Genomic DNA, 24,635 nt, shown 5'->3' with positions numbered 1-24,635 from the left:
CCAAGGTTTTGATTGTGTTTTTAGTTAGGTTTAAGTGAGCTGCTTCTTTTGTCATCCGTGCCTACTTGAAGTGGTTTGGAACCACTACTGAATGTGGACCCAGTGTGTTTGCAGTGCTGCTGAGAAAGAACAGTGCTTGGAGCAGGACTTTAGCATGGGGTGTGGGCTCCCTCTACTGCCCACACAGGGGATCGGGGAAGCTGTTGGGTGTAGACGAGCGTTAGGCTGCTCAGTTTGCTTGCTGGATGGGAGACTTTCAGTTGGAGAATTGATACTCCTTGCATAATGTCTGAAAGCCTGAGATAAGCGGGGTTAATATTCTTCAAGATCAGAGTATTTTTTAGTCTGTTTTGGTGGGCAAGAGGACATAACTGTGGTTCTTAGGTGAAGGTGGAGATGACTCATAGGAAAATAAAAGTGATAATAAACATAGCAGTAGGAGGAGGAGAAAAATGTCAAGTGGAAAGAAGAAAGAGAAATCTGTTGGTGTTTATTCATTGTGAAACATGGGGTTTACTTCCTCATTACAGATTTCACAGAAATTTAGCTCTTGTTTGGAATTCTGGTTTGCTTTCAGAACATCTTAAGCCACGTGTGTGATTCATGCACAGAATTTGGAAGCAGGAGTTAAGAAGGGCACAGAGGTTTTAGGGAAGTAAAGAGTGGTGGTTTTATGTGGGGAAATAACAGATAAAGAAATGGCATATTCTCATTGGAGTTTGTAGATGGGGAGTGGTGAATACGTGGTCTGTAAGTACATGTCAAATTCTTTTGAGGGTTCTGAGTAATGGGAAAGTTTTGCCTTGCTAGTGAATACAGTGACTTGTGGAAAAAGTACAGTGTTGAATTGAAATGGCAAGATAATGTGACAGGTAGTGATAGACAGAAAACTGAAATGCTGTTATAGATGGATTGTACAAAGGTAGTGATGGTGAAGGAGGCCAAGGTTTGTTAACAGTCACACAAAAGGAATACTTCTCAGTTTGATTCTGATTCATTCTCACCCTTACTGAAAAAGTAACATCTACCTTTTGATAAAATAGCTGCAAAATGTAGAACCTAAGAGAACAAGTTCATAAGCATAGTAATTAGTATTTGTCTCTGTCTCTTAGCAAATTATTATAAGAATTATGTGTATCTATGTGTGTTTTTGTTGTTTTAAATCATTTGTATTTGTTATTTACTTTAAGAGTCTTCTAGATACAGGAGGACCTTCTTTAGTTATTCTGAACGTTGACTAGCTTTGGCATCCTTAATAGGAAATGGCCTGTTGAGGAGACTTGAGCTGTAATGATATCTGTTGCACATTAAATATTTTAATTCAGATTGTTACTGTCAGAATAAGCAATTCCAGCTGAACTTGTGAATCTTTAATGCTTTTAAACCTGAGTGGAACTTTGTCCCATTTTGCCTCTGTTTTTATTGTGATGTCTCTTCCCTTCCTGTCCCTTAGCCCATCTGGAGGAGCAAATTCCATAAGATATTGTAATTCAGTAATGATACAAATGTATATTGATGCTGAAAGCCAAGCATGAAACAGTAGATAAATGTTTTACTACAAAGGCTTGATCAAATCTGGATAATAGGTTTAGCATCCCCATGCAGGGTACTTACTTGTGCCTTGCTCTGTAATATTGTTCCTTGGGCTGAGAGAAACCAGTTTTACTTAAGTTAGCTTATATGTGCACAAGTTAGATAGATGTGTCTGCAGTATTTAATATTAATGTATTTTCCTTAATTAATGTTTTATGACTCTGCTGTGAACACCTTTATTCTAACACACTAAGTTTTCCATGTTTCTTTGCCTGCTTTTTCAACAAAGAGGATACTTCTGACAAGATGGATGGTAAGAAATTGTTTAGTCTGTCCTCTAATTCTATTAATTATGTTAAAGTGTCTTTTATGTAAAATATTTAATGTTTACTGTGTTTGTCTATTGATTAACATGTACTATTTTCATTAACTTCTATGTAATCTTAAAGTCCTAATATATATGTTGTGTATATGTATTTGTCAACGTTTTGAATGCATCAGCAACAGAAACTTTTATCAGAATTTTGCTATTACTCCAAATAAGAAAAAAGTTACAGAGCAATTCTGTAGTTAAATTTCTTTTTGTGACAAGGTCTAGTTTTGTTGTATTTCTTAGTTCTATCTCTGAAGTCAGCTTTTTTGTTTGTGTTGTTTTGGAGTTTTTGGCAAAATAACCTTTGGAAAACAGAATAAGCAGATAATTAAGAATTTCTAAAATGAAATTAGAATTTTCTCTTTAGAAATTGCTCCCATCAGAATCTGGTCTAGTGCTTAACTTTACATCCCTGTAAGTCGCATAATCCTGTGCAATTCTATTAAAGAATAGTTTGTTGAGGAGACCTACCTTTTTAGATAGCTTACCAAGTAGCCCAGCTATGCTTTAGCACTGATGTTTTCTTAGTTCACTACACATGGACGGGGTTGGCTTATGTTTTTATCATAATTGAAGGGCAATTGAGAATCATGTTTCTCATAGTACTTGTTAGACTTTTTCAGGTGTGTGCAAGTAATGCTTCCCGTGTCGATGCCTGGTAATGGTAATTTCTTGTTGGGAAACACTTTACAAGTCAGTTGCGTTTGCTACTTAATTCATAACTCCTGTCACATGCATTTTAACAGAGCACGTTTAGAAGAATGAGTAGTTTACTGAAAGCAGAGCAGGTGATGTTTTCCCTGTCATAGCATATACTGAGTCTCCTGGGGGAAATACAGGCAAAATATGCACAGAAATGAAAATAGTGGGAAGGTAGGTCTGCAGAGCTCAGTGTCTTGCACGTGTAGCCGTAAGAGAGATCCTCTGGGAAGAATTTTAGCTATTTTGGGGTGTTGCAGGTGGCAAGTCAATAAAATACTGGTATTTTCTGGTACAGTATTTTAGTATCTATCTTACTTATTTCCGTATCAGGTTTCCTTGTATTGCACATAATAGGATTTAGACTGTGCTGAGCACTTGCTGTGTGCATTTTGCACGTTGTCACCAGGAAAAAGCTTTCTTAAGGACTTGTGTCATAGCTTGTGGAGGTGTCCCATACATCTGCTTAAAAGGGGAAGTGCTCCACAATTGATGAGAGCAATGATTTTTTTTTTTTTTTGGTGGGATAATCTGCAGAGATGGATGTGAGACAGAATGGACGCATCTTAACTCTCCAGTTGTAGTTTATTATACAGCTGCTCTGATCTAACTGCTTCCTGCAAGAAGTTTTTTTTTCTTTCTACTAATCATGGCCTTGTTTCTATGACTTCTTTCACTCATGCTTTGTAGTACTCCATTATGAACTTCTGTAGGTGAAGAAATTCCAGAAAGGTAATTAGATAGAACAGAGATGAAAGTATTCTTTTTTTTTTAATCTCTTGAAACTGATAGTGAACCTTTAGCTGTCCAGACAGGTTGGTTGGTGTTACAAAGGTGGATAAAAGAGAAGCAGCACCACTCCTCCTGGGATGAGAGCTAGCTGTTAGCCTGGCTTAAATGTTCCAAGATCAAGCTCTGAAAGAATGTTGGGTGTTCTGTTCTTTTTTTGTTTGTATGTTTTTTCTTAACACAGACTAGCAAATTTGATTTGGCAAAACTGAGGCACTCCTACATGTGTATTTCTGTACCTGATTTTTGTGAAGAAATGTACATTGAGTTAAAGTTTAGAGGCAGGTTTTAACAGTAGTGACTTATATTAAGGATATTGCAGTATGAAGAAGTCACAGTCAGATATGCTGGAACAGTATAGAATGAAAAGAAAAATGGAGTTGCCCTTTGAGTATTTATTTTTTTTAGTCCATTTAACATTTTAACAGCGTTACTGTATGTAAATTTTTCTGTTATCATTAGATCTGTTTCAGAGGAGCTTGGAGAAATGGAGCACTGTATAGATAGCTTCTCTTTGATTCGTATGCACCGATGTCACATTTGTCCCACTCGTTTTGTCATAGTGTAGCCTTGTTAAAGTTGACGTAATTGTTCAAGTGTGATCTTGTTTCAGCAAGCTCCTGTTCTATCTGCTCACTTCTCTGAACAAAAATTAATCTCATGTAGATTTTGAAAGTGATCATGCATCAAAAAGAAACTCTCCTTGGTGGAGTTTCTGAAGAGTTATAACTGGCCAGTGTGTGAAACGCACTTCTTGTGGTGTGTTCTTGTCTGAGATAACGTATACTAGTATGTTTTACATCAGAAAAGTTTGCACTAGAATATTTATAAAGTCTGTTTTGGTCAGGATCTCATTTAGTTGCCTTACTTATTTTTTCTATTTTTTTCCTTGTGTTTTTGTGACAAGTTTGGAAGGCAGTGCTGTGTGTTGCATTCCTGTAAATCAATGAAAGTGTAGCACGGGAGTTTTTTGATAATTCTGCTTCAGTTCAATAATGGAATTGTAATCCAGGTTTTAGACCTCTTCCTGATCTGGTAGAATTTGTCAAGATTCCTAAGATTATCTCAGAAAAGGAATTAAAGACGCACACTGTTGTTTGGAATATCATGTATTTTGTTATTTTTTCTGTTTAGGAACAGCTTCTGAAGATGGTAAGAAAATATTTTGTTAGAAAAGCTAATATTTTCAGCTTTATATTTTCATTGATACAAATTAAGCTTTGAAAGTACAATGTGGTCTTCTTGGGGTGTTGTGGAGATACGTAACTCCAGATAGCTTATGCATCTAATACTTGGTTGTCGTGTAGTATTTTTAAATTAATTCTCTAGTACTCATCTGCAATCTGCAATAGAAGTATCATTGCTTAACATTTTCAGTGTGAAAATATAAGAGCTTTATAGTTTTGTGTTTATTTTATTTTTAAAGCAAGTCACAGATAATCTCATCAAATATGCTCATGCTCTGGGAAACAGGTGCTGCTATTATTCATCTTTTTGAGACTTGTGAATCAATTTTCAGTGTGCTGTTAGTTTAAACATGTCATTAATGACAGATAACAGTTTATCTGCCTCACGAATACAAACTGCTTGTTGCTGTTCTGTTTTTATTTTTCACTTTGATGAAATTGAACCAGGTTCCAATTGGTGATTTAACACAGCAGTGAAATAGTGGCACTCTGTATTCCTATGTTTTGGGGCCAAATTCTGAACACAGTCTACATGCCTTGCAGTCTCACAGCACTCATTGGGAAAATACTGCCATTGCATGGGGATAACTAGTAGAGTTTGGAGTACTTAATCTAACCAATCTTGCTAACGTATTTCTTCTGGTAGTTTAGTGAATAACCTCCTTTATTCTGGTTCTCTTCTTATAGACTCTCATCTATAGCTATTCCCTCTACTTGGATGAATAATATTAACTTGGTTGGTCTCCAAATTCTGGTGTGGAAAGCTTAAAGAGACTAGAACTAAAGAATAGTCTGCGTGCCTAGTTATTCTGGGTCTAATATTGACTGCACATGTCTAGAAAGCATTTAATTTATTCTATTTTAAAAAATGAATTACTCGTTGAGCTAAATCCACAATGCTCAAACCTTCTAGGTTTTGTTTGTGAAACTTCTGAGAAGCATGGTTAGCACAGTTTTATGGGAGGGTTTTGGGTGTTGTTTTTTTTTCCCTCTGTGTTCCTTGGTAATTTCATTGTTCTTTGAACATTTATGAGGGACATGGCTAATAGTGCAAAAAACTTCAACCTCTGGCATTCTAGAAAGAAGTGATTTCTGTTGTTTTGGAATTGTCAGTTCTTCTTTCTGCTGAGAGGAATAGTATTTTTTTATATCATGCTGACACTGAGACTTAAATTTACTTAATATTATTAATACTAATTGCTGTAAATCGTATAGAAGTCTATTTTACCATGGTCAGGAAAACAGTACAGTAATAGGGAAGATAGTTTTCAGGTTTCTTAAAAGAACACAGAATTTAGGAAGAAATCTCAGAACCTTATTCAGAAGTTGAACACGGCTAGTTTTGTAGTTTTGTGACTGTGAAACTAGAATTATAAACAGAGGTACCAATGAACAGACCAAATCTGCAATATTAGCAGCTGCATTGCCTGTTATATATTTAATAAAATTCCCTTTTTGTAATGTGATCAACATATTCATGTAGTAAGCAAGAACTAACTAGTTCAGGGCGTTTAAATGTAACATGCAAATAATTTACTGAGGCATGTAGCATCAGAGAAGTCTTCTGAACCCTCAATTATTAAGTCCTTAAAATATGTTCAAATTTCTACTAATTATCCCAAGTGAATTTTCACCTTTTACATTGTGCTTTGTTTTTATGTACAGAAATTTAAGAACATACTAGTAAATGCCACTAATGCTTTACTTTCTACTTTGCTGTGAAAAACTAACTTCATGCAACTTTTCTGTTATAGGTCGTATACGAACAAAGCTTTCAACACCTTCTGTTGGCATTGGAAATTCTAAAACAGATTCCAGAGGACGGAGTAGAACCAAAGTGGTCTCTCAGTCTCAGCGTATGTATTTGCTGTTTCTCAGATAAACCTGATAAAAGGCCAAATGCTTTAGCAAACGTTCATTGACAAATGGCTACAGTCAAAGTTAATTGAAAAAAAAACAAGCTACATACTGAGTTGTTGTTCTGTGCCTTAGGTTCATCATCGCCAGAGAAAAATGAAGGTATTTTTTCAGTGTTTTGGGTCAGTGGTATTTGCATGCTTTTCTAATTCATGTTGTTTTTCTCTGGGCAAAATAGTAGGCTAGGTCTTGGTTTGTCAGTTCAATTAGATCATGTAAAAAGAAGCAAACCCTACCCTTAAATTCTTTCTTCAACTATAACCCCTCAACATTCTTCTCTCCCCCTCCTCCCCAAATCCTTAACACACAACACCAGTAAAATATCTGTGTCAATTATATGTAATACATGGAGAAATAACTGAGAAAAATGTGTAGGCTGAATGGTGTCTTCAGTGTTAACCTGAAAAATTAGTGTTTCATTTTTCAAAAAGTCTCATATCATGTTGGTCCCTGAATATTTACTCCTTTTTTGTGTTACAGACGTTACCTTCCCTTTTCTTATCTCTTTGGAACAAAAAACGCTACACACTAACCAGATAGTCTGTTTGTAGCTTGTGCTGAAACCTGCAGTTGTAAAGAATAAATTTGCTGTACGCTAGCTGATCCCCAGTAATTTTCTTGTGTGCTCATAAACAAAAGCAAATGGAGCATTTCTCATCTAGTTGAGCTGCCTGTCATTAATTAGAGACCTGACTCTATCTCGCCTTCTTTGACACTGGCAGACCTATGGCAGTTTGTTTGTTACCTGATGCCTACAGCCAGCTTCTTCTAAAAACATACCTATATTGTTTCCAGGTTTTCAGCTTTGTCTCATCTAGTGAAATGCATTAAACATCTTCTAATTAAATTGAATTTAATTAAATTAATGAAAGGAACAGACATGAATGATAAAATTAATGTAAATAAATTAACCAAGGCTATAGTTTGACAGATTTCATGTTACAAAGCTAATAAGTAGCATAGATTTTCAGTGGGCCATTGTGATAATTATTCTTCTGACTAACTTTATCTACTTTCAGTAAAATTCTTTAATTCTATGGTTTATGGCAGAAATGTTTATTTTCTTTGTAGTGATGACTGCATTTCTCCTAACTAGAATTTTAGAGGTTAAAAAAGTAGAAAAATTTTTGTTTGTTTTGCTAATTGAGCACTTCCAGTTCCATTCTACTCTGTAGAATTCATTTTCCATCAGACATAGTTGGATCAAATTTGATCCAATAATTTCAGGTTTTGTGGATTAAAATTCTAAAAAAAAAAAAAAAAACCCCAAAAACCAACACTGTGCAAATAAATAAAAAATAATGAAATAAATAACAGAAATGCTCTTAAGTAAACTTTTCATGGATAGTTGTCTGGTCCCATGATTACTTGTGGTTGAAAGCTAAGCTTAGTTATTGGCTGTGACGGAAGTTGTGCAAAACTTGTTCTATGTTCCCATTGTCAACTAAACTCTATCATAAGCAGGGAATTTTTGGATTAATACTTTAAGGGCAAAGTAGGGACAGCAAATGACCTAAAAACTACTTTAGTAAGAGCAGTGAGCAGTATCTGTATCTTTCCACTGATATGTGGAAGGAGCTGATCTGTCTTTCTTAAAAATAAACTGGAGGGAGGGGAATTTAAAATCTAAGTAGTGATTTACGACTTTTCTGATGATAAACATCATGTCACACATAAGTGACTACAAATCCAAGGAAACAAACTGAAGCATGTGCAGTTTGATTTTTGCAGATGATGACAGTTTTTTTGCAAGAGAATTCTTTTTTTTTTTTTTACTGTATCAATATAAAAAGAGATGAGCTGAATAGATATTGAAATAACTAGATGTGTTTACTTGTGATAACGTGTAAAAATTAAATATAAGAATGCATCTTCAGTGCCTTTTATCACTACAACTGTTCAGAACTGATGCTTTCAGTTAGCTCATTATAACCTGTAAGTTGGGGAGAACAAGAATTCTGATACACTTTAAAGAAGGTAAACAGGACAGATACAAGGTGAAGCAGTGTATACCTGCTGTTTAGGTGATGCTTCTTTATATAAATAAAAATTTTCACAGCGTTGCATGGAGCGAGATTCTTGATGTTTCTCTGCCTGGGGCTGGTTTAGTTTCCTCACTTGTTGCAGGGAAATAATTTATATTAGATTTAAGCTTAATATTTCTTAAACAACAACAACAAAAGACTGTAACAGAGATGCTTTTGTAAATTTAGGTTTAAAGCTATTCAGTATTTTTGTTCGAAGCTCATTGTGTGAAAGACTTGCAGATCTGAATGCTTTTACAAATGATGCTTTTTAAGGTTTTAGAAGGGCTTTACTCCTCCACTTACCTCAATTATTAAGTTGCTGCCTAAAGTAAATATCTATACAACCTGCATTCCATTACTTTATCCATGGAAAAAGTTGCTCAGTTTTTTCCTGTCCCTTTCTATTTGGTTGTCAGTTAATATGCTAAAATTAAATTAGTCTTCATTCGGAGAAAGAATAAAATTTTTGAATGGAAACAAATTCTTACTGCTACACTTCATATGAATTGAGAAAGAGGAAAACCCTAAATTATATGCAAGTCTTTTCAAATGTGCCATTGTGAAAGTTGTTTGCTTTTTTTTTTGGTCATCCACCGCACTTGCAGCTCAGTTCCTTTACTGTCTGTCTTGAACAAAAATATGTTTTGGCCTTGTGTGTAATTTTTGTTCAGCTGTTGAAATTTTGAAGTTGTTTTGGCAACCTAGTATTTTTTTTAAACTAATTTGAAAGCTACAGTTTCATGTTTAATTGAAATTAATTCTTCAGTGTTACCCAGTTGTTGATTAGAAAGCTGAAGAATTGTAATTTGCTTGTGCAGCTTTGCTTCATCTGCTTTGTACATGGCATTTGAACTTAGTTCTTCAATCGTGGAAGCTACTTAAAAGCACTGCTTTAGCATAACCCCCTTGTGGCTTTTTTTCCTGTGTGAAATGACTAAAGCTTTCTTATTTCCGTTTGCCATGCATTTTTAAATCTGCTCTGCTCCCTCCCTCTTCATGGACTATAAACCCCCACCCCAATCCTGCCTTTACACTTGTTCAGGATCACAGTCTGCTAACCCCATTGGTGGTAAGAGTCTACAGAATTTGTGTATACATCATTGTTTGATCACCTGTTTTACACACCTCATTTTAAGGCCCCTATTCAGCAGAAATTCTGGCTTGCTTTTTTGCACATGCTGCACTTGACTCCCATGATGCAACTGTTACTCAGAAGGCAGCAGAACTGAGAGGGTTTTGTCAGTTTAGAATACTGTTTTAGTAATTGCCCCTTTTAATTAATCATCTAGCTTTCGGTGTTTAGATCTGATGCTGATGGTGGTGTTAAGAGCAGCATGACAATGGTGTTGCTCTTAAAATAACGTTTTCAGGATATTACAATGGGTTTGGTTTATTTAGGCTGTAGTGGTATGCTCGGCAGGTCAGACAAAAAGATATTAAAAATAAGCTAGAATAATGAGAGGTGATATTCCTCCTGTGTATTATGAGGAGAAGTGAAGTTCTTCAGTTTCTGATGTGTTGTAGAAAATAGTCTAAAAATCTCAGGGACAGTGAAAGGTTTTTCCAGCATCTGGGTTGGAAATACTGGGAAGTGGGAGTGCAGAATAGTAGCATCAGGCATAAGTTGAATTACCCCAACATGGAGAAACTGACAAAGCCTTAACTTCTGCAGACCACAGCAGTTTTATCAACTTGCCTATTCTTTTTCCTTCCCTACACTCCCCCCAACTATAGAAGCTATGCTTATTTTTTTCTAGGCTGTTTAAAATTTATCATTTCTGCTGAATAGGTCCATAGTTTGGAAAAGGGCATTTTGCTAAATAACCATTTCAAGTTTGAATTCAAACAATGAACCTGAAGGTATATGCATGGTATATATTTTTTGTTTTCTCCCTTCACCTAGCCTACATTTTGTTTTTTGTTTCTTTTCCCATACAGTCAAGCTTTATTAAACTCATTTTTTTATATAAAGTATACCTCATAAGAAGCATCCCATGAAACTTAGTTAAGCTGTTGCATGTTAAGGTCATAGATTTGATAGCATAGGTGAAGTCATATGGTTACGTGGTTATTTTTAAAAGATTAATGAAATATTCTTATCTGCACATAATTAACCTTTGGTTTAAATTGTGTTTTGTCATGTCTTTGGTCGGAATTGTTCAATTCTGCAGCTGGAAATACAAATAAATTTACCACCAGTTGATATATAAAGTTGTAAAACAAGAGTGGATTGTTTGTTAGGGCATAGAACTGACATGTGCTCTAAGAGCGATGCCAAAGGATGGATCCACATCAGGGACATTGACAAGTTTCTTGTATTGGGTATGCTGTGCTGAAATGAACAGTTCCAGTGTACTTCAGAATGTACAATAGTACTGCAAACTGTTAATAAAAGATACAGGGTGTTTAAATAGAATGTCCTGATCAGTTCTTTTTAACCTTGTTTAAAGCTTTTAAATTTGTGGACTAATCTCCTCAGCAAAGAATGTGAATATTTGAATTGTTTTCAGTGGCATTTTATTTAACTCCTCTAAGTTTGAAGAACCTGTGCTTTAAGGAGCATGTAAGAAGAGTTCGTATGTTAGGAAAATGATGATTTTGTTCTATAATAACATTGGTGGCATTGGAAGAGCTGGGATAATGATAGAATCACTGGTTTATAGTTGCTCACTTCAGCTTCCTAGCTGTTCTTTTAAAAATTGTTTTATTGACATAACTATAGAAAACATGATTAATGACACAGTGAAATTTGAAAGAACAGGCCAGTGTTCGTGTCAGGGATGTCCAAACTGATGATGAAAATGGGAAATGCAGTTTGTGGTTTCTTGAGCATACCTAGTGCTCAGTGCCACACCAAGTGCTTCCTTGTACTGATAACTGTATCTGCCTGCTGCGTGGTTCCTTAAGAACTTGTACCAGTGCTTTGAATTTCACATTTTTACCATGTATGTTTTTCCAGACCATTTCAATCTACCACCAGTTTCCTGCTGTTTTTAAGCATTTTTTAAAACCTTGGTTGTTTATGTGCTGTTACTTACATTCCTTCATTTTGCCTTCAGCTGGCAGTAGATCTGGATCTCCTGGAAGAGTTTTGACAACAACTACACTTTCCACTATGAACACAGGGGTTCAGAGAGTGTTAGTGAACCCTGCAGCTGCACAGAAACGAAGCAAAATCCCAAGAAGTCAGGGATGCAGTAGAGAAGCTAGTCCTTCTAGATTGTCAGTAGGTAAGAATTGATAGAGAATTCTTGATTTCTTTACAGACGATTTTATGTCATGTGCTGGCTAACTATTCCTTGCATTTACATTACAGATGGATGGTAAAAATTAGAATGCATATAAATAAAAATCTAAAATGTACCTGGATGCTGACACTAGGAATTGATAAACTAGACAGATTTTCTAACTCGAAGTGGATAGCTTTTTTGCTCTGAAAATGCAGTAGTTGTTCTTTTCTTCTCCATTTCTTCCTTCCCTCTTTCACTCTTGTCTTATTCTCACCCTCCAAACTACCACATCCATTAAATGAAAGTGCTACCATTGTAAGAAGGTTTTCTTTATTACTTCTGTGTCCTCTGGATATGTGTGTGTGTATATATATTTCTGTGATACAAAAATGAATGTCATGCTTCCTGTGCCTCACAGTATAAGCCGATTACACTTGATTGTACTGAAATCAAACAGTGTTTTTCAATAGGTATTGCTGCAGTTCTTCATCTTCTTTATTTTGTGTTTTTGATTTATGTCCTAGCAGTATGGTCTTTATATTTTCCTTCTTGTGAAAGCTTAATTTTTCATTTCTGTTACTGTTGAGTAGATTACCTAGAGTGTGATCACAAATTTTGAATGAATATTTCTTTTATTGCTTGTTCAGCCTGCATCTTTTTCAAGAGTTTTTTCAACCATTTTGTGAAGAGTTGGTAAATCAACTTTGTTAGCTGTCCAAAAAAGTAGTTCCACCGAACTGACTACATTTAGTGTATTCTAGCACAATCAAGAAAGTGTGTGGAATCAGTTAAAACTTAAAATACAACATAATCATCAGTGTCTTTTCGTAGAAATACATCTTTGATCTTACTGCAAAGCAGAATATCATTAAAACTGCAACTTTTCTTATGTCTTCTCCCTTCTGTGCTGCTGTTTGTCTGTACCCTGAATCATACTAGCACGAGGCAGCCGCATTCCTCGGCCTAGTGTGAGTCAGGGGTGCAGTCGGGAGGCCAGCCGTGAAAGTAGCAGGGACACGAGCCCTGTCCGCTCTTTTCCACCCCTTGGTAAGTACTCAGAGCCCTTGTTGTGCATGGCTGTCTTTGCCCTTCATTATTTGCACCTAACGAATCCATGCCTCCTCCATGTAGCTTGTAGCAGGCCACCGTTGTTTTCCCTTCCTTGGCTCACTCACCATTTACTTGGATGGAAAACTGACCAACGTGTGAATGGGTTGCACACATCAAAAACACTCTGCTAGTGTTAGCCTTACCTTAAAATTTAGGAGCTTGGAAAGATGTGTGATTCATTGCACCTAGTTGTTTGTTGTTGTTTGAAGGGTGATTCAGCTTTTGGAGGGTTTTTGAAATTACTTGTTGATCTTTGTTAGAGTATTCATTGCTTAGAAACAGTTAATCCATTTGAACAACTAACATATAGCTTGTCTGTCATTCTCCACCTCTCCCTACATCAGCTAGAATCTGTTAATATGTGAAATGAAGCCGATTTTGTTCTTAGCTATCCTGTCATCAGAGTACCCTGTGCCATTAAAAGGAGTAATGCAGTGGTACAGATGAGGAACCGCTACAGAGGAGTAACTGTGTTGTAGGCTGCCTTCAGTTTGCTACGGATGAACAGGGCAGGTAGCAGAGTCCTTATCCTAGTACATGAACCAAAGTACAGTTCTGTAGTTTATTTTTAATCAGAGTAGAAAAAGTGATTATGGAGCAGAGAAGTAATTGAACTGTGTTTTTACGTAGGAAAGAAGTTGAATACTTTAACATTCACACACATAGCGTAACCACTTTCAATCCTCGTTCCTAGAGTTGCTGTAAGTTTTGTTTTCACTGAGTATTTTGGTTTGTTGTCCTAACACTTAGATGATTTTGTGTAAACGTCAAGCTGGTTTGTGTTTCTGAGAAGTGAATAAGGAATAGGGAAGTTTGCTTGTAATTACTTTAACATGCTATGGATTAGGGAAACTTCTTGTATCCTTATCAAGGTTGCTACAAATTTGGTTTCAAATGCTGATGAAAGTATCTTACATGCTGGATTTTTATTTTTTCAGCAGTACAAAACTCTGTAAGACTGACTGACCAGTGAATTTTGTAGTTTGCAGATGTGATTTTAGCCATGAAGCCTATCCTGAATATAGAAAATCTCTGGTTTCTCTCTCAGATGAAGCACCTGACTGTACTCCTAATTAGCACTGGAAGTCTGTTACAGTCTATTAAGGCAGTGTGCTTCCTGTCAGCCATGGTTTTTATTGAGGAAGTGTGGATTAATTGAATGAAAGCTGTTTCAGTAACTAATACTGATCTACACAGATGCTGTTTAATTGGGAAACTCAATTAAAAGTAGACATGATGCAGAATCCAGTAATAAACCTGTCTCTCTTACTAAAACACATAGGTGGACTGTATTGTAGCATACACACATCTTTTCTCCTAAAAATGAGATTTTTCCAGTTCTTTTTGTGCTGCTTTTGCTGCCCTCTGCCTTGAATTTAATTGCATGCCTGTAAGATCTGATTTACATTTGATTTTTTTAATCAGTGCTGTTAATTAAATATATATATATATAACTTTGTTAAACTAATACAATAGTAATATTATTTAGTGGATCATTGGGCCAGATGCTACTTTAGATTTTATTTCTATAGATGGAGTTTAATTTTTGTATTAGATTTCAGAACAAATACCTGTACAAATACAATAGGTTGAATGACTGGTAGCACAGGGAATGCAAAGTAGCAAGTATGGGAGTTAGAATTAAAAACAAACAAGCAAATATATCTGAAAGAAACCTGAAATCCTTCTACTTATGAATTTTAAATGTCATTCAGTATTTTGTTAGAACAGCTTTGTCTTATGAGATGTTGTTGATTTCTATTAAAAAATAATAATGTTTTTCAAGGATAGAATTAGAAGACAAATCAGTCTCTGTAACTAGAAATAGTTGCACATGGTCTTGGGGAAGGAAGGAAATGTTTGTGTTATCTGGTCTTTAGCAGAGGAGGTTTTGCTTAATGGAAGTGCTGAACCATTCAGGTAAACCAGCACACTTGTTCTATAGTTGCTTCTCTGTGTGAAGTGCTTCTGTAGCCTCATCTTAACCACAAAGGGAGAGAGAACAGCCACTGAGTAGCAGGAGATTGGTAGCTAGTATGGAAGGGCCAATTTTTCTCTTACGTGCAGCTGATACTAAACAGCAAGCCAGTGTAATTTTCATACTGTAGTCAAGAAACACATTGCTATTTTGAGTCCTTTCAAAATTGTTCTTATTTTGATTAATCTTATCTTTCTTCATTTTAATTATTGACAAGTAAATACGTTACTTCTGCTGTTCAAAGGGTACAAAAAATATTCTTGAAAATACTTTTTGAAACGAGATGCATTTGATTGAAAATGGTGCCTCCTTTCACTGTCCTAGAAAATTTCCAGCATAATTCAAATGTGTATGGAGGCAGGATCATCCTGAATTATATGGCTAAAGTTTACCTTTAGTTTTCAGGGCTTGTTGGTGGAAAATAATGAAAAGGTTTACTCCACTGTTGCATCTACTTGCAGTTATATCACTCTTGATGCACATGTTTTGACATGTTCTGTCTCCTTTTCCATACTGAGATGTGTGTTCTGAAGAACCAGGTATTCCATAAAGTATTATTTTCTTAATACAGCTACCTAACTAAACATTTTCATGCAGATTTCACTTGGTATAAAATACTTTGCTGTACCTCTGTAAAAAGCAGAGAAAGGGGAAAAAACGGTGTTGTTTCTGGGGTCTTTGCAGTGCTCAGGATCATTTTGGGGTTGACTGAGGTTAAATGATATGTTCTTCCTCAGCTGTGATTTGATCTGTGTTGGAATTGCTCAGTTCAGACCAGGCTCTTAGATTGTGTATGATAATCAGAATACACAGTGATTCATTCATTTAATTCCTGGTTTCTATTTTTACTGCTTTATGTATCTAGCAGGTGTAAAATATTTGCATTTTCAGTTCTTTATTAAATTGTGGTATTATGTCTGGGATGCAGGTCACTTTGGTTAGACTTGAAAGCCAGTTTCAGTTACGTGATTGTAAAATTCTGCATTAAGAGAACAGAAGGAAAGCAGAAGCAGAAGGAAACTGACTTGTTAAAAACATTAATGCTGCTTGATATAAGAAAGAAAATACTAGCAGTACTGTGTAGGCCAACTGTTCTAGAATCTCTGAAAGACCATTTTTTTATAGAAGCGTCAGAAAAAAAGAGGGTGCTCCTTTTCATTCAGAAGTCCTTAAGGATCTTTGGTTCCAGCTTTCCATAACTTCAAAGGATTTTCAGCAGCCGTAGTAACCGGCGTACACTGTTAAGAAAGCAATAAAAACGAGAAATGTTAATTACACTAACTTCTTTAATTTTTTTAATTACAATTGAATGACTTCCACCTATGAAGTGGTGATATTAAGTAAAGGCTAGCTTATCTGCACATGGGCAAGAACTCAAGCTAATGCCAGTTGTCAGCTGCTAACACAGTTTGTGCAGTAGTTACTGTCTTCCAAACTGTTTGGTGTGTGAGCTTTGCTTCTTGAACTTTAGAATCACAGCTACCGCCATGGAAAAGCAGTATTAGTGAATTAGTACTGTGTGTGTGTGTGTGTGTGTGTACCTCGGCTTCTTTTTTTCTTTGAACTTGAACATATTTGCTTTTAATCTGCTCTTAATCCTTTAAATTAAAAAATCATGCATGAAATATACAGTGTACGTAAACCTCTCTGTTCTACATAATCAGAGAACTTGTCTGAATCTTTATCCTTCTGTGCAGTATTCATTTTCTTTGCTAAAGCTGTATCTTTTTGATAAATGTGCTTTTGTTCATCTAAGCAACTATTGCAGCACTTTGATTCCATGGTAATAGATAGGGTTTGTATGATCCTGTTATTGCAGCTTCCAGACATCACTCCAGATCCACTGGTGCCCTCTACGCTCCTGATGCTTATGGGGCTACAGGTGAAGGATGAGTACACTTTGCTGTCATCTGTGCAGTCATCCTGGATTTTTTTTTCTCACCCACCCACTTGGTTATCCTCATAGTTCAGTTGTAAAAAGCGTTATTTATATTAATTTCTGTTCTATGGTTTTAATAATCCAGATAGATATGTTTGTGTTACTAGATTTTGTCTCCATCCTCATGCCCAATGATAATCCTTTCCTTCCCTAACAACAGTCACTTTATTTTTCCTTGCAGAGGATGTTTTAGTTTTCCACTTATTCAGTATTTCTAGTGCATTCTTTATGCATGTAGTTTTTTCATCAGTAGTCTCTATGGCCTTCCCTTTTTTTTGCTTTCCTTTGAAATGAAAACAAAAACCCAAAATGAAGACATTAAAAAAAAAAAACAAAACAAAAATAAAACCAAACCAAAACAAAAGAAACAAAACCAAAAAGGGCACTACTGAGTTTTTAGTTAAAGTAATTCATTTGTTATTTTTTTTCCTCTGTGATACTGGAATAGAACCTTCATGTTTACTGTTGTTATTTCAGTTGCACCTTTCACCACACCACTAAAGATGTTGGGATGAAAACATCCATACTTTAGCCCCTATGTGATTTATTAGAACCATTAAACAAATGCTTTTCTTCTGCTTGGGTTTTTCTTTTTTTTTTTAAAGTGAGTATATTATTAATATTCAGTGTTACTGTTCCAACTGAAGTCTGTTTTGTTTTTTTTTTCTTCATTTTTTTGTTGATGATTTAACAGGTACCAGCTTTGGAATTAGTCAGTCGAGTAGACTGTCCTCATCAGTTAGTGCTATGCGAGTTCTGAACACGGGTTCTGACGTGGAAGAGGCAGTAGCAGATGCTTTGGTAAGACTCTCATGCCTGTGTTGTGTAGGATGTAAACTGCTAAAATGTTTAGTGTCTGTACATTGAAGTATGCAAAAGAACTTGTCCTTCCATGTCTGACTGACTTGTAAGTGTGGAAAAAAGAGAAGCTGAGTTACTTTAGCTGCAAAGCATGGGAATTTTTGTTCTTAACTTTTGAGAAATATTCATTTTCCATGGCAGGCTGGATATAGTCTTGAGCTGTTCTGTTGGAATAGCTGGAGGAGCCTCTTGAGCAGGAGGCACTTAGAAGCAGTATCCCACAACAGCTACACAAACTTCTAGGCAGATTGAGGTTGGTAGGTTTCTCAGAGCTGGGGAAGATAAGGACTAAGGCACACTTGAAGTTGTTTTGACAGTGTGTAAGGCTAATGCTGGAGAGATAAACTGATGGTTTGACAGGCAGTGTTTAGTAAGTTTGGTTTTTATTTTTAAAATGTTACACTGATTTTTAAGCTAGTCGTGCTGTTCATGGTCTGAACCAAACTGTACTCTGAAAGGGTCTTTTGGCTGCTTCTCCATTGGGCCCCACTTAGCCAAACTGAAAGCATATGTCATGTGTTTCACTGTCCTGCCATCAGTCTCAGCAAGCTGAAATCTTCAAGTAATTTAAAATACTGGTATTGTGAGATTTTTATCATGTATTGTAGAAAATTTGTGTAACATTGTTTATATATAATATCTATTACATAACTAATAAAATTCTTTAAGGAGTTTGTTATTTTTCTAACAACAAAAAAATATATCTAGAATCATAGATAAATTTGCATTGAAAAGCGTCTTAAATATCATTTAGTTTCAGAGAGGGAAACAAAATTTTAAAGGAAAAAGAGTCTGAAGAAGTCAGTCATGTTTGTATAGTCTTGCCAGCTCATTGACTTCTTGGTTAATACTGTTTTCATGATAAATTTATTTGAAAGTCGTTTTGCTTTCATAGGCACTGAGATAGCATTATCTGTGACATCCTGCCTAACAAGTCATGGTGGCGTTGATCATTAGTGTTTACCATTTTTGGTACTGTAAGCTTGCAGAAAGTTTTGGGCAGAAATCTGGAATGCTTGTTAGCAAACTCAAACTCAGTCTGCATCATGGATTTTTATAATGTCGAATAGAGAGAAATAGCACATGGGACATTAGAAGTTTCTGTCTATCATGAGAAAACCCACGTGGCTGCAATGTAATGTCTGTCTTTTACTTTGAGCAGTTTCATAGCTTATTCAAATTCAGCTTGGTTACAAATGTAGTTGGAATATGTGTAATAAATTGAGGAGAAACTCTTGCTTCTCCCTTTGATGACTGTTTTTGAGACCTGAATGTTCTCTGCTTAGTTGAAGCAATTAAGTTTGTTCATAGAAACTCGTTTGTATTACCTGAATGCAGAATAGCATGATGTTTCTATAAGTGCTGGAGGAAGATTAATTTGTATATTTTAGCTAGATTCTACACACCAGGAAGGATCAAGAAGAGCTGAATTAGAGTACTACAGCATTAGCAAGGCTGCTCGCCTCCCATGCAGCTCCCATTGGCTCCATTCAGATCAATCTGGTCATGAACATTTTTTTTCCATCATAGACTAAAGCCCCCTGTCAGAATTGTGTTTTTAAAGGGTAGAACAGTCACATCCTGACAGACATAATATAAAAATCAAATATTATGGATTACTTTGCTCTTATGCTATTTTATCTCTTCCTTTACTCTCTTACGTGCATATGCGTGCATGTGTTGTTGACAGTAAGCCTGCTTATTACATGATGTATTGACTAGTTTGTCAATTTAAATACCATTAAAGCTATTCAGCAAAGAAAAATGAAAACCCTGTGTAAACTGCGATGGTAACTAAAGGGAAAACAATCGCTTCTGCTTATTTGAATGCGTAATGAAACTGGATTTTTAACTACTCGGTTCAGCTCCAGAGTTTGAATGGCAGAGTTATTTTGCAGCAGCTTGTGTTTGTCCTTTTAGGATAAACTGCATTTTTCCTATGGCCTTTGTTGTGTTTTGTTTTGTTGGCTTGCTTTTGTTTTTTAATGTATTTGGGATTTTGCAGTAGGACATTTTCCAAATTTACTTCTCTACTGATTGTTGCATTTAGAACATTTGACTGCTGTTTTAAGATGTGAATTAAAGATTCATTTCTAAAATGCTGCTAATCAGAACAAGATTGAGAAGCACGTGGAAAAATGAAGTTAAAATGAAGCTTCCATACTTTAATAGCGTTAAGAGAGAAAGATTTTGACCAAGTAACTGTGAATAACCAGAAGGTGACATCATGTAATGTGTCCTTGGAAGTGGAAGTTTGGCAAGCTTCTTATTGGTAATGCATGGTACACTAATCAGGTTGAGAGAACTGAGTCAAATTTGCAAAAGATTGTGTTTTCCAGTGACAGGTAGTTTAGTAGTCACAGTGCTGCTATGCCTTACCTTGCTGTTCTCAATTTCTGTTTCTTTTCAATAATTTACTGCTATCAGCTCTTAGGAGACATACGGACTAAGGTATAGAAATTATTTTCCTTCTTCAGTAGTTTAATATTTTGATATTAACATGTTTGATGCAAAGTAAGTTAAAACGAGAGAATATGGTTTTAGACCTGAATCTTATATTCTTTAACAAGTATAAAGTTAAGTGAAATAACTAACTTTCAGTGCAATCTGTCATCCTATCACGCAATTTTATGAATTTTTACAAGTAAACTTTAAGCTGAACGACTCATCAAACGTATGTCTTCTTTCCATTTGCTTTGCTTTTATATTTGGAATCCTATGCGAGCCATACATCTTAAAAAGCTTTTTATTAACTTGCTTTGAACTGCTGAACGGTTAGAGCCGTTTGTCAGTGCAAGGAGTAGGGCTTGCATCAGTTCTTGGAAATGTAGGTTGTTTCTGCTGATAATGGATAATATTTCTTTGTAAATCGCTGTTAACGTGAGGTGTTTCTGAACAACAGAAGAAGCCCGTGCGAAGAAGATACGAGTCTTACGGGATGTACTCAGATGATGATGCCAACAGTGATGCATCAAGTGCCTGTTCAGAAAGGTCCTACAGCTCTAGGAATGGAAGCATACCAACATATATGAGACAGACAGAAGATGTGGCTGAAGTCCTAAATCGCTGTGCTAGCTCCAACTGGTCAGAGAGAAAAGAAGGCCTTCTGGGCCTGCAAAATTTATTAAAGAACCAGAGAACTTTAAGGTAAGAAGACATGTTAGTAGAAGAGTATTTTTAATTGAGAGTTGAAAGAAGGCAGGGAAAGTAAGAAAGGAGGCTAATGTTCTGAGCAGCACAGAAAGTTGACGAGAGGGGAAGCAGTGTGTGTGTCTGAGAATAAGAATGGGGAAGGAAGGAATGAAGAATCTACTGTCCATTCTGGCTACTAGTGCAAAGGGTCCCTTAAAATGCTTTGTTTAAAAATGGAATTTAAAATCAGTAGCATGCTTATAATAGAGAGGAGTCTCAAGGTAGTTGCATCTACTATTGATGACATGCTAGCGTAGGTGTTTTATTCAGAAGAAACTGCTCATGACTAGCTCTGAGAATGTCTTTCTCATGACTGGCTCTATTACAATAGTTAGGAATGAGAATTTAAACTGACTTTTGCTGTTTTAAGATGTGAATTAAAGATTCATTTCTAGCTTGAGAGTCGTATTTTAGACAAAATTATTACATTTTTATATATGTCTTACAGGAAGTGCTTTTTTCGAAGTGGTTTACTAGATTATTTGATTTAGCACTGAGGGTTGATTTCACTGATTGCTGTGCATTGCAGTACCAGTAGTACTGGCACTGGAGTTGACCAATGTGTTTTGTCACTTTGACAGTCGTGTTGAGTTGAAAAGGCTGTGTGAAATCTTCACAAGAATGTTTGCTGATCCTCACAGTAAGGTACGTTTAGGTTTCCTTACCTGCAGTACAATTTTGAAAACATGTTCATAGAAGGCCAGCTTCAGTAAAATGTTGGCAGTAGTTGCACGTGTAAAAATTGCCAAAATATGTTCTATACACAGCTAATGGTCTTAGGTCTGAATCCATTTAATTTGCAGCTTTGAATAAGGTAATTCTGCGCCTTTTGTTGCAAGATAATTGAAATAAAGTGCAGGTTTATTTCAGTTAAGATACATTAGTTTACCAGTTAGTGCTCAAAATTGACAAAAATCTGTAGAAAGTCGTGGTGTTTACAAAGGTCACTTCAGCATAAGCTAGTGGTTTCCCCTCAATTACAAACAAAACACCCTGCTGCAATAATTTAAGTCATAATGAAAGATACTAATCTTAACTATGCCAAATATATGCTTGCTTATTTTCCAGGCTGTGTATTCTGCATTTCCATTGCTACTGATATCTTCCTCTAGTTTCACAGATAAGACTGAATAATTTTATATCACTGATAATAATTGAGATGCCAAGTATGTTATGTATAAAAGAAAATGTGATTAGTTATTAATTTTTACAGTAGTAAAGACTGTGAATGGAATAATATTAATTATTAAAAGTGAGTCACCACTCCTGTTATTTTTTTTTAACACTTATTGTGAGAGATGCATATATATGCAGCACATCTATGTGTATATAATCTACTGCAATAATTTCCTCTAGCTAAGGACTGCAAGTGAATATGAACCTGATGAAAGTTAAAATAATAACATATAGAAAACATGTAACTTCATGTTTAGTTTACAGCTACAGTCTTGCTTGGAAGAAACACACAAACATACATTGCTTACATACTGTAGTAATCCAGAAGAAACAACAAAAACCAAGCTGAAGAGAAACAAAACGTTCCGTTTAGAAGAAGAGAGCAAAGAAAATTAAATACTGAAATATGATTGGTTTCCAAGTGGAGTATGATAAAATTGTGAATAGCAGCTTACCTTAATTTTGGTGGTTCATTCTTCTGTTAATTCATACAGCAGCTCTGCATCTATTTGTGCTATGCTGGAGGTTTTTGTTGAGGTTAGGGTGGTGGAGGAGAATGAAAGCGCTCCGAAATCCAGCTGTTTGTGTCAGAAGAGCATTTTAAATTTCTGTTGGGCCTTTATGAATTACTGCAACCCAGCCGATTTTTTGGTTGTTTATTGGGCATTCCGACATGGAATAATGTAACTTCTGAGTTCTGAAATGTGATTAATGCAGTAGCATAAGTATTAGCACTTGTTCCGGTCACTGAAAGCTTGCCTGCTTTTTGATATTGCAAAACTAATCATAATTTGTGAATATGCTACTGGGGGGTCAGCTCAAGTATCAGAAGTTCTTGAGCTGTGGATTTTTTTTAATCATGCATACATAGGCTGCACAGATCTAATCTTAGAGTCTTGTCTTCAAATGCCTGTAGGAATTGTTCTGTCATCACTTCTGTGTTGTCTTTTCTTCCATTTAAGGGTTTCTTTTAACATGGTATCTGGATGTAGGGAATTGCTTGGAAGGACAGTAATATCATTTGGAGGAGAAAATGGGTGAATGATTTGAAGGATGTGCCAGTGCTTACTGTTTAGATATCCCAATTAGTTTAGATAGTTTAGATATCCCAATAAAATCCTTAAATTTGTGATAAAAGCTTTGAAATACCTTTTTTGTTTCATTTCATTTTATATTCCATACAGGAACTTTGTATTGGTGGCCACTAATTTATATGTTTTTATCTTTTTCCCTTTTTTGTTTTTGTTTTTTGTTTTGTTTTGTTTTGCATGCTGTCTCCTGTGTTGGAACTCTCTTTAGAGAGTAAGTTGGTTCAGTATTTGTTGGAAGCCTAACCTTATTTGCATGAATGTGCAATTAACCCTTTTTCTCTATTTTTCTTCCCCAACAAGTTCATGCAGTGTCAAGCCTTTTGCAATCATAAAATGCTGTATACAATGATGTAAACTGTGTGGCAAAGTTTTGAGATGTGCTCTATCTACTAATTAACTGACATTGTTTGGTTATGCATTCCTGCTTTATATTGTGGTGGTTGGCACATCTGAAATAATTCACTTTAAAGGTAGACCAGTTACAATTATTTTCATATCTGTTTATTTTTTCCTCTATCAAATTATTCAGAACTTCAGCTTTACGTGCTTGATAGAAGTTTTAAGTTGCATCTTAAAAACGGAGACTGCAGAAGTTGTAGTACCTGCATACATTGTTCAGGATGCAGGTGGCTGAATTCCATTTTCCATTCCAAATTCATCCTTTACCTTAAATTCTCTTCCAGTTTTTTTTGTTTTTTTAATCCTCACGCTTTGACTGAGACAAAAAGCCATGATATTTTTATATTTTAAATACCACAAAGTGATTAAACTTACACAACTTTTCTGCTGGCAGTTATGTGATAGAGCTAAAATCAAAGCCTGAAAAAAAAACTTAGCCATCAGTTGTGAGTGTGTATTTTTAACATTAAAAAGTTGGCACAAAATTTTTGAAGTACTTTGGCCGTAGTGGTTCATTATTCACTTCATACTGATTTCACTTCAACCCACTTTACTTGTTGAAAGTATCATAAGGAGTCTACATTACTCCATCCAGTAGCTTGTTGTAACCAGTCTGTTCAGCCTGCAAATTTAATGAAGAATTGTGTGTACTGGTATACAGAAACTTTAAGAAACAGGTACAATTTCTAAGTTCTGCTGTGCTAAATAATTTAATTGGAAAGATTTTAAATATAGTTGTAAGACTTCAATGTAATCTTTATAGTACCTTATTTTTTTTCTTCTTATTCTAGGGGGCTGTAAAATCCAAAGACAGTAACATTAGAATAGAGAAAGTACTGTTTGGCTGGTTTTGTCTAGCTTTTACAAACTGTGTCCATGATTAACCCTTTGTGTTTATGGCATATGGTTTCAGTTCAGCCAAATAGAGAAGGCATTTACAAGCACAGGTGTGAAAATTACTTCCCACTTTGAGGAGGGCAATTTTTAAATGTCAGACTTGCATAAAAATCGAAGTGCAATATTTTTTCTCATTTTCAACCTAATTTACCCCAAAAGGGAGGTTGTACTATTACATCCTAATTGGCTTTATGTTAAGTAGAGTTTGTATTTTGTTTCTAATGAAGATTTTTTGGT

The 24,635-nt window shown here is 35.5% G+C and overlaps 1 protein-coding gene across 41 annotated transcripts in view; it reads left to right on the top strand.

Moving 5' to 3' along the window:
* CLASP2 (cytoplasmic linker associated protein 2) overlaps positions 1-24,635 on the top strand; it is a 128,788-nt gene that overhangs the window by 79,586 nt on the left and 24,567 nt on the right. For 7 of the 41 annotated variants that reach the window (XM_052694236.1, XM_052694234.1, XM_052694230.1 and 4 more), the window contains 12 exons: positions 1,823-1,846; positions 4,529-4,546; positions 6,336-6,437; positions 6,574-6,600; positions 9,568-9,594; positions 11,585-11,755; positions 12,695-12,802; positions 16,663-16,725; positions 17,477-17,583; positions 20,071-20,094; positions 20,546-20,790; positions 21,417-21,480. In XM_052694236.1, the coding sequence (XP_052550196.1) occupies positions 1,823-1,846; positions 4,529-4,546; positions 6,336-6,437; positions 6,574-6,600; positions 9,568-9,594; positions 11,585-11,755; positions 12,695-12,802; positions 16,663-16,725; positions 17,477-17,583; positions 20,071-20,094; positions 20,546-20,790; positions 21,417-21,480 (980 nt within the window). The remainder of the gene's footprint in view (positions 1-1,822; positions 1,847-4,528; positions 4,547-6,335; positions 6,438-6,573; positions 6,601-9,567; positions 9,595-11,584; positions 11,756-12,694; positions 12,803-16,662; positions 16,726-17,476; positions 17,584-20,070; positions 20,095-20,545; positions 20,791-21,416; positions 21,481-24,635) is intronic. The other 34 variants (XM_052694246.1, XM_052694238.1, XM_052694264.1 and 31 more) reach the window with 17 other exon arrangements.

The sequence above is a fragment of the Tympanuchus pallidicinctus genome, unplaced genomic scaffold (assembly GCF_026119805.1).
Source record: "Tympanuchus pallidicinctus isolate F22 unplaced genomic scaffold, pur_lepc_1.0 scaffold3, whole genome shotgun sequence".
NCBI classification, from domain to species: domain Eukaryota; kingdom Metazoa; phylum Chordata; class Aves; order Galliformes; family Phasianidae; genus Tympanuchus; species Tympanuchus pallidicinctus.
Note: the sequence above shows the minus strand (reverse complement) of the source record. Positions and strands in the feature narration are given on the sequence as shown.